Source organism: Notothenia coriiceps, unplaced genomic scaffold (genome assembly GCF_000735185.1).
Source record: "Notothenia coriiceps isolate Sejong01 unplaced genomic scaffold, NC01 NC01_scaffold00037246, whole genome shotgun sequence".
Classification (NCBI taxonomy): Eukaryota; Metazoa; Chordata; class Actinopteri; order Perciformes; family Nototheniidae; genus Notothenia; species Notothenia coriiceps.
Genome location: NW_011369947.1, coordinates 1,231,746 through 1,242,533, shown reverse-complemented (window position 1 = coordinate 1,242,533; position 10,788 = coordinate 1,231,746). Strand labels below are relative to the sequence as shown.

Below are 10,788 nucleotides of genomic sequence, written 5' to 3'. Positions count from 1 at the left end.
GCACACACACACACACACACACACACACACACACACACACACACACACACACACACACACACACACACACACACACACACACACACACACACACACACACACACACACACACACACACTATGCAGGAACAGTAAAAGGTCACTCTTAGCAACACTGTCAATGTTGACAATATTCAGTTTATTTTAACCTGCGTCATCCCATACGGAACTCAGCTAATTTCCATAATGACAGGAAGGAGTGTTGTTTCAGTTCAGCAGTGAATGTGTTGCCTATACTGTAGGTCTATCTGTTTACTGCTGTAGTTATTAGGAACATGCTTATATGTTTATATGCTGGAAACGTCAGCATCACCAGCTTGCTTTTTGTACAATGGACTGAAATGGTAGCTCAGTGTTGGTTCAGTGAGGCAAGTTGGTTTGTATTGCGCCTTTCGTAAACAAGACATTACAAAGTGTTTTACATAAAANATGACCTTAAGACAAGATATACAAGGCAATATAAAAACTAAAGATAATCTATATCATTTAAAAATAATGGATCAGAAGAGGAAAACATGTAGGGGCCTATTGCCTTTATAGAGCAGCACAAAATATGAATAGCTAATTCCAACCTTGATTTAGTTTGAAGTTTTTTTTATCATTAAATGAAAATATATGAAAGTGATAAACAAGTATGTTGGCCGGTCCAAATAATTGCATCCATTGCATCCATGCAATTACAATTTACTCAACATTTATTTGAAAGCTAAAGTCACTTCAAGGCATATTTTTTAGAAGGTTATGTTTTCAGTTTGTTTGTTTTTTGTCAGCACAATTATTCCTTACTTTTGTTATTATAGCCAGTTAATGCATTTGGCTTTTGTCTCTTTCTTTTAGTTATTGATTAAAACTATCAAACAGTATTTGAAGTTGTAAAATATTAGCTCCACCATTAGCCTATTTTCAGTGCTAATGAGATACATCGTGCTGATCATATTGTTGTACTTAAGTGTGTGTATATAAGTACCTTTGAAAGCAGGAGAACTATTGGGAAAAACACAAATATTCAGTATATCCAGTTGACTTATGGCTAATAATGATATTTTATCAAAACTATGGACAACTCTAGATCATCCACAAGGTGGCAGAATACACCACAATATTTTTTGTGTTCATCCCTTTACAGATTTGTCAACATGCATCAGCCAGGTTGACATCAAAACACTGGTTTTGAATGAAAGCAATAAGACATTGTCCCATTGTAACAGCTGGCAAAGCATGTGGAGAGGGTTGTCTTCTACATTATTATCTTATGGTTAGAAGTCCAATGAACAGCCATTAAAGTTGTTAGCCCAATAACATATTCAGAGTTTCTTTCCATCTGGAGCAATATATTGAAGCAAAGCTGGATTTTAAAGAGATATTAAAAGGTTTATTACAACAACTTATCAATTCAAATGTTTTATACAGAACTTTCACAAGTTACAAGTACACTTTCAACACAGTATCACACTCCTGTTTTAGCAGTAACGCTGAGGTAAAACAAACCAAAGCTTTCATAAACTTAGAGCAACAACTCAAGTTAAAACAACTTGTTTAATTATATTTTTTATCTGACTGAGACATTATCGATTAAAACAATTAAATTCTCGCGGAGAATTATTATCTCATGCAAAGCACAAAACAGTGAAAATAAAAACGATTCATACATTAAGAAAACCATTTTTTTTTTTAGCTTTTCTTAAAACTACACAGTAGTAAGCTAGGACAGACTAAGAAAAAAGGCAAATTGACTTCATGGTGTGACTTGCTTCTTACTATTATTTCAATGATGAAACTCTCACGATTCTTACAGGCGGTAGTAGCGTTACTCTAATATATATTATGTGTTTCCAGTTCAAATCTGAACGCTTTATTTTACATGAGAAGTCGAGTCATCTTAATGATTTAAACATTGTTAAGATCTACGTCTAACAGAGTTCATGTGGTCAACAGGGCTCAGCTCTGTCCCCAGACTATTCTATAAAAAAAGTACAACAGCTAAAAAGATCACACACAATGTATCATTGATGTTATTTACAATGTTTTCTAAAAATGTCAAAAAATTGCAATCATGAAAACAACATCTTTAAGTGTTGAAGCCGTAAACAAAGCAAAGATACAAAGCAAGATATCTCCTTACTAAGATGTTCATGAGACCCTTAATCTGTTAACAGTTTGAGCTAATCTGCATTAGAAATGTACAGAAGATACAAAAACATTAATGGCACTGAATGAAGTCAACATCACAAAGATTGAGTAATGGAAAAGGTACTGCAATCCTACAATCACTGCTTCAGGAACAATCAGACAACACGTGGAATGTTAATGAAATAACACGTTTCTAACCAGCTCACCTCCTCAACACTATTTCTACAAGCAGAGGTGAGCGCAAACATTCAAACAGCACAATGTGACTACATCTGATCTCACTCACAGAAGAGTTGTCAAATCTTAAATCTGATTCAGGCATTTACATGTGTGTGATGTGACAGTATTCAAATTTACTTCTAAAAAGCTGCCTGTACTTAACAACATGTGGGCTGTCAATCTCTAAAAAGGTCACCAATTATCTCTCAAAGTGTGCAAAATTGAAAAAGCAAATTACGAAAAAAGGTGACTCATCTTTATGTAACTTCATCATAAAGATAGTGCTTACAAAAGTCATGAAAACAAACAAGCAAACTAATGACAAATAACCCACACAACATACTTTGGTAAGGCCTCTAACAATTCACTGATCAAACTTTAAGGCTGATCGCTTATAAATAAATACAAACATAAGATTAATAAATAAATCACACAAGTACAAAATCATTTTAGAACCACGTGTTTTACATCTAACACCTAAAGTGCCTGTTCTTTTGTCTTCATCAATTCCAGAGAAAACATTTGCATTTTCAAAAAGCATTGCGAAAGGAGGACAAAAAGGACCAAACAAAAACAATGCAATCTAAATCAATTAAAAACACCACACTTCAAACTGAGGAGAATCCCTCTGTTTGTCGCAGGTATTAAAGAGGCTCCAGGTTTAACGCTCGGGCACGGTTTGCAGCGATCAGCTCCCTGAAGGCTGGGTCTCCTCTGTGCTCTGGTTTGATGCGGTGGAGACGGACGGGGTCATGGAGGAGGAGCTGACCCCGTTGGAGGTGCTGACGGAGCTGTGCTGGATGGCTTCGTTCTGGGGGCTGCTGGGGACGGACATCTCCTCGCAGCTCTCGTCCCTATCCGAGACTGTGTTGGAAAAGATGAGAGAATAACCGCTGAACAATAAACTTGTACCATTATAATGTTATGATGTTCTTACATTACAGCATATCATCTAGAAAGGCTGGGGAAAGCTTTGGCACGTAGGCCTAATCAGATGTAAAACAGCTATTTGCATGTGGTGTGTGCAAACTGTTTCATTAATCCCCATAATGCTACTTCTGCACCCCTTCCTTTAATTAAAGCTCCAATGTCAATTTAAACCCACATCATAAGGGTACATTACATTCTGGGGCATGTGGCAGTGTTTCCCATCCCTAACTGTTCTCTCATTTGTTTTTTGTTACCTTGCCAACTACTGCAGCGACAGATGATTACAGCACCTGATTTTAATGATGCACACACTTGAGAGTAGGGAAGACTTGGAGTTGAAATGCCACCAGCTGTTAGGCAGTTGCATTGAATTAATTGGATCCTGATGGAAAAAAAAGACTACTCTCATGCTCTGTTTCGTAAAGGAATAAGGAGCACAGTGATAATTAATATTGTTAATGATATGAAGTCACTTGTTATGCCACTTTGTAATTAATGACCGGGGTTTCGTATTTGAGAGTGTTAAATACAGATTCCAGTGCAAGAGGAAGCAATTAAAGTGCAAATACAAATGTCTTCACATTAGAGGCTTCATCTGCCTTCCTGACTGGACTTTGACCGTGTGATTTAGTGCAAGTGAATGTCAAAGCACTATAAACTCCCTTGCTGTTTTACCATGCAGAAGGTCAACCTCAGAATAAATCAGCGTGGTGGTTTTGTTCCATGTTCAAGTGTGCATTATTACTCCTAATGAAATTACGGGGTGGCTGTTTGATGTATCGTAATACTCCGAAAAATGTAGTTTCCTGGGGAGCCAGAACCTCTTTCTGCTCTCTTGGTTTCTGAAGTGGGGTTTGCTGTAAGCAGATGGACAGTTTTGCGTGCCAAGTGTAAGCTTGTCCTGGCTTGTTAGCGGGGCAGTCTGGGTAATGTCCTCCCACCTGGGCAGAACCATGAAGGGTCTTTACCAGACCTGGGGGGCCGTGTTGTCTAACAGGATATGTAACACCCGGAGAATGGAGGGCTTCATGAGGCCCTTTACATATGTGAGGGCCACAGATCAGTCAGTCGCTAATTAGCAAGATCGATTTCTTCAGTGACTCCAAACCAGGGGTACTCGTGCCTCAGGGTGTACTTATGCAACTGCCAGGGGGTATATGGAAGGATACATGATTTAATTGAAAACATATTCAATCAGCTATAGCACCTTTACAGTACATGTTGTGATCAAAAGTACATGAAATTATGTAGGTAGACGTATAAAAGCTTATGTAAAGTAATGGATACATATTCAAAATAGATGGCTACAGACGAAGTAATGAATTAATGATGTTTAAAAGTTAAATATAAGCAATGGTGGAATTGGCTCAAACTTTTGGATTCAAGAATGTTGCAAACTATTTCACAGCTTGAAGAAGCAGTAGTTGACGCAATTGAAATATATAGCTAGATGTTATGGATACAAAGTGGAAATGATTAGCTGAAACTATAAAATAAGTGTTGAAAAAGCAGAAACTAATCAATAGGTAGGTCGATGTAGGTACATTAAAAAGGTTGGGAGCCACTGGATTATTTCATTTTGCCAGATATTTATTCCTCCTTTCACATTAGTTGGTTTTCCTTCATTGCTTGTCGAAAATCTGTCACTGTGAGCCACACTGATGAACTGGGGTATTTGGATGAGGTTATATCTTCCCAAACAGGGTAACAAGTGCTCCAAATGTCATCCTTCACAAAGGTCCAGAAACACGGGACAGACATCCTCGGCAACACATGAGAAAGACGACCCAATTCATCTGTGGATCTTTCGAAAAAACAATCCAGACGACACCAAATGAGACCTGGCTCTGACAGCCGGCTCTAGCCTGCAAACCATCAGTCCCATAATACACAGGACGTGTGTCAGTGGGATGGTTAGCAATAAGGGATGCATAATGAACAGCCTAGCTTGGTGGACACCCCGCAATGTGAATCTCTCTGCAGTCTTGTCAAGCTTGCTGCTTTAATAGAGTCATTTCAGAGGCAATCATTGTCAATACAAGTCAGCGGAGGGGTTTACATCACAGTGGAGAAGCGGCTTGCATACTGGCTCATCTGTGAGGGAAGGTGAGTTATGAGTGGAAAATCAGAATGACAGAGGCCTAGTCTTTGGAAACGAAGAAATACTGTTGATTCCAAATGAGACCGTGTGATGAACAAGAACTGGCATGGAGACGCATTGTGCCATTTAAATGAAGAGGCTGCAAACTGCACAATTATGTTTAAATATTCGTGATTGTCGTATGTAAGAAGTATGAAGTTATATTTGAATTAACACATGCACACAGTAGGAGTTAGAGAAACACAGATCAGGCTTATTTATTCTGACAACCCGACAATATGTCCTGCAGACATTTATGTGCATGTGACAAATTGTGTCAAATGAGGAGGAAACAGTTCTTGTGGTTACCACCTGTGGCCTCTTCAGAAGACTTGGACAATGCCGGCAGCAGGACATTTGTCTGAAACCCTTCTGCCCATTAATATATTAACTTCTGCAAAGTTTTTCTTTTTATCTAATAAGTCAATAGCTCTTTCTGTTTGGCCATAAGTAAGACATGTCCTTCATTTTAGAAGCGTTTCACAGGAAGCCTCGGGCTGAGAATAATGGAGCATTACTCACTGTGATAGCCGGATTTCTTCTGCATGGCGGTTACAGGGCAATCTTTATGAGCCAGAAGAAGCTGCTTCAGCTGAGCCACTTCGTTTCTCAGCAGGGTGACTTCACTCTTTGAGAGGAGAATACACAACAGCAATAGAATGGTCACTCTGGAGCGTACGGTACATCCGATTACAACATGGAGACTAATGGACGACATGTGCAGATAGTTCAAATCTTTGCAATGATTGTCCAAACTCCGACAAAGGTCCCAATATGATTAATTAAAATATGATTGGGAGCATTTCATTATAAAGTTATAACCTTAAGTTTGAAGGCCAACACATACTACATTTTGGAGGCCGATACTGATAAATATGTTCGAACGTTTAAGTGTCTGATAACAATGTACCCTCCATTTTTATAAAAACACACTTAAACATATGTAACACAGACGATAAAGATCAATTATGTTAGTTTTTTTAAAGAATTGTGACCAAAAGATACCTTAAACTGAGCAATTGCTTTTTTTATAGTTAAAAAATAAACATGTTGATGCTCGGTGGTGGATAATCTATGTAATGATGACACACATTTGTTATATTTCAGTACTGTTCTTTTGACTATTTGGCCCACATTTAATTAAAAACTGATATGTCTAAAAATGTAAATATCAGCCCCATCTGATATATGCGTCGAGATCTCTTCTGAACCCATTACTGCACATATACAGTAAATACAGTATTTACACCAAATGTCCGTTTATTGTTTTCTCTCTATTAGCGGTAACTCTCATCCACCATTGGTTTCATTACCAGTAATTAATGGGATCTCATCGTTTAATACGACAAGAAAAGCGGTAACGGTACTCGAAGCAGTAAAGACAGGAAAAGTGCAAAGCTCTAAGTCATTTACTTTTTTTCCTGCACAATAATTATGGGCCTTCACTGGCTACGAGCAGCACATTAGTCAGAGGTGAGCTGTTGGGATTGTCAGTGCAACTTTGCGGATGCTTCTGAGATTTACACTCTGGTGTCGTTACGGCTCTCAGGGGACTTGAGGATTTCTGCATGTCGTAAAAGAGGGCCACATTACGCTGAAGGTGACTTTTACTGGATTTAAAGCGGCCAGGGGCACGCAGAACACCCCATGGCAGATTTAAGCTCCTTCTTTTCTCCTTTAAAGGACTATGGGCGGCTTAATCTATTAGTCTAAAAGCAGCCAATTTATTTGATTCCATCTGTTTAGTCTTGCTGGTGTTGGCAGGGCTGAGCTATTGTAAGACAGATTTAAAACACAGCTGGAAGGAGTGTATGCATCACATGAAGCCAAAGCCCTATTCACTGCTCTTCCACCATAACTGCAGCCTTTTTACGGCCAATTTAAAACACAATCCTTTAAAACCATCCCTCCAATCTGCGAAAGCACGCAAGCCAGACTTGTAAACAGAAGTCAGAAATTGTAACATCCATACAAGTATGTAGTTCAATTAGTTTGATAAAATATAAACTGTTTGTTTGATTTACAAATGCATTCACAAACATTCACCCAGAAAATGAAATAGAACCTGTTCCAGTAATTCATGCACGCCAACAGTTACAGTATGTCAAACTGCACCATACCTGGTATTTTAAACAGAACCAAGCTGTAAAACTGTTTTCTAACTTTGTGAAATAATCAAAATATAGAAAAAGGCCTTGGGTGATGCTGGGAGCTGTGTGAGCTGCCTGGTCTGGTCTGACACCTCATTAAAAAGCCAGTTAAGGATGATGTTAAAATAATTGTGCATCATTAGAGGCAGTTTCACTGATCAGCTGGGCCATGTCAGCATGGGCTTTTATACAAAAACTGCACTGCTGATTAATGCCTTCATATAAAGCGCCCTTTTATTCCCTGCCACATGTTGTTCCCTTCCTTGCAGTTAACAGCAATGCTCCGTTTATAACCCGTCTACTGACACACCTAAACTTACCCTAACCCTTTCCATCTGCATATATTCAAATGTAATCTCAAAAAGCACACTCATGACAACTGGTGATCAAAAATGTTTTGACACAGATATTAATTAACGACATGAACCCATGTCTTTATATTGTCATGTATCCCCTCCTCCACCCACTACAACTAAATCTGCTTTCATAGAAAAATAAGACAGTGAGCAAATAAACACCACATCTCATTTAATTGTCTGGAACACCGATGTGCCGCACCCCCGGCTCACACTTATCAACAGAGACAGCAGATACATGAACTGTTTCGAACTTGTCAGCATCAGATCCTAATTGCTTCCAGCAAAATGAAGGTTCAAAAAGACACCTTTCCCTAGGAGATTTTTGAGGCCATTCAGTAAACTGCTGAGACAGAAGCGAAGACACGCTTGTGCGCGGCTGACATCTGGAGGATACATCTTTATTGACAGGGACATATCGATGTAAAGGGCTCACACACCGCTGCTGTCACACGGCAGCTCTTCTTAATCGGCTTTAATGACTTCATCACCACAGAAGGGAAAAGTCTGCGAACACACGCTTCCACCAACAGCACATGTTGATAAACAGACAAACGCAAGCATGCAAAACATACAACAACTGACACATTGATGCATAACAGCACATGAGAAAGACAGATGAAGGAGCTGAGGGGAGGGGGTAAGGAGCACCTGCAGTTGTCCGTTGGTGGAGTTGAGGTCGTCAGACTTCTTCTCCAGAGACTGGACCCAAACTTTCCTCTTCTGCCGGCAGCGAGAAGCAGCGGCTCTGTTTCGCTCCAGGAACTTGCGCCGCTTCTCATCGGGGTTTTCGCTTGTGTTTCTGCGCCGCCGACCTCCTGTGCTCGGGGGGTTTTGCGTAGAGGGCGCTGGGGACGCCTAAACAATAACAATACAAAACAATAACTAACAGTAACAAAATATAACCAGAACTTGTGATACCTTACAAAATATACCCTGCCAAACCAGATGTGTGCCTTAAGAGGGGACTGAATGATGAGATAAAAAAAAAAAGATTGTACGCAAGATTACAAATATGATCATGCAATTTCTTTGGTACTTGATTGATTGATGGCTTTTGATATTACAGGTAGATTTATAATGTATAAAAAAAACACTTGAGTTTCAACATGCAGCCCTTCTGTAAACACCTATCATTGACCTTGACATCAAGGTCTGTTAAGGAACACATTTAAGTATTTTTCTTGCATGTACGTATTCCCACAGATACAATAAAAAATAAGACTCTTCTATGAAGCTCGTGTGAAACACTCGTTGAGCAAAAGTGTGTGTCTGCTGCAGGTGTGGATACTCACAGGGCTCTCTGTGGTGGAGGTGGCTGGCTGCTGAAGGGAGAGGGCAGAAGGTTCCTCAGCCGAGAGTAGGAGAGGAGCCGGACTCAGGACCGCCATCGGGGAGGGAGATGGGGTGGGGGTTGCCGGGGCAGGGGAAGGGGGAGCAGGAGAGTGGGTGACAGCGCTGCTCTGGACTTCACCAACATTTCCATTGGTAACCTGAGGAGGCAGCTGGCTTAGTGTGGGTTTCAGTTTCAGGGAAAAGAATCATGAAAAACAGTCATGAAATGTTCATGCAAAAAGGAGGCGAGGACATTTATTTTTAGTCATGAAAAATTGTGAATTTCTTTTTTTGTTGCTATTTTTCATATATCTCAATAGACTATATAAAGTTAATATGTTTAAAATCCATTTTCAGTGGCAGATAAGACATGTGTTTTCACAATATATATATAATTTTACCTGTAAAAAAGCATGAAAAACAATCTAGATAAAGACATTTTAGTCAACAATGGATTACAAATCGACTAAGAGGGGGCAGCCCTACTGATGAAAACATTTGATGGAGATCCACGGTACATCATTTGACCCAAACTATCAAAACATGTATATTTCTGAACATGGACTAGGATTGAATATGCCAAACACAATCGCGCCACATTCACAGAAACTACTTCCCTACAGATTGGTGTCCATGACTCACAGGCCAATTCCTCTAGTATCAAACACTGAGCAAACAAGGTGAAAGTGAATGAGCCTTTCGAGGCAATAACAAAGTGAGAGGGAATACATTTACATGAGAAAACAGAGGACCACATTATTCTAACAACTACCTTTGCCAGACCAATCTATCTACCAAATTAGTTTATCGTGTAATACCCTTCCAGAAGCTCTTCTGGCAGAAACAAGATATTATTCTCTTGGAATGGCCCATAGAAAGAGGGGAAAGCCAGTCGGATCCATATTTCATCTCTGCCACGGAAACCTCATCAGTGTAATAACCCTCCATCTCATGGGTGTTATTCAACCATCTGCTACTATATTACTTATCTTTATTTTGCAACTAATTAACAGCATAATCTTCTAAATTCAGCAAGTTAATTATCATTATTGTGGTCTTTGCAGCATCATCAGTCCTTGTAAAGTGCCGTCTCCGCGCCCCCCGAGAGTCGGGTGGGGGGGCGGGGAGCGGGCAGGTTGAGCGGGGGTCTGTTTTCTTGACGCGGGCTCATTAGGTGTTTGCTGATGAGCTGGGTGCGGTGGGAGGCGCCGCGAGTGGAGGGGGGGGGGGGCAGGTCAGGCAGTATTCTGCTGAACAAAAGGTTCCATGCAGGGTGAGGCGACTTAATGTGCACTCGCTGAGGCGTGTTGCCAGGGATGCCCACAGCTGGCTCTCGCTGGTAGTCCCCCCCCCCCCCCCGGTTGGGGCCCCAATATACAGGTGTCAAGGTTGCCCTCTATTCTTCAATCTGCAGGGCGTGTTAGACACCAGCTTTTGATTTAGGGAACTGTAAATTCAATGCAGATGTCACTATTTAGTAGTCATTAACT

At 40.1% G+C, this 10,788-nt stretch overlaps 1 protein-coding gene across 3 annotated transcripts in view; it reads right to left on the bottom strand.

Annotated features, from left to right (window-relative positions):
• Positions 1-1,394: 1,394 nt before the first annotated feature.
• The window catches only part of atf2 (activating transcription factor 2), a 22,889-nt gene continuing 13,495 nt past the window's right edge, over positions 1,395-10,788 (bottom strand). For all 3 annotated transcript variants that reach the window (XM_010794510.1, XM_010794513.1, XM_010794512.1), the window contains 4 exons: positions 9,259-9,456; positions 8,615-8,821; positions 5,980-6,085; positions 1,395-3,251 (listed from right to left, as the gene is read on the bottom strand). In XM_010794510.1, coding sequence (XP_010792812.1) covers positions 3,076-3,251; positions 5,980-6,085; positions 8,615-8,821; positions 9,259-9,456 — 687 coding nt within the window. In that variant the 3' untranslated portion in view covers positions 1,395-3,075. The remainder of the gene's footprint in view (positions 3,252-5,979; positions 6,086-8,614; positions 8,822-9,258; positions 9,457-10,788) is intronic.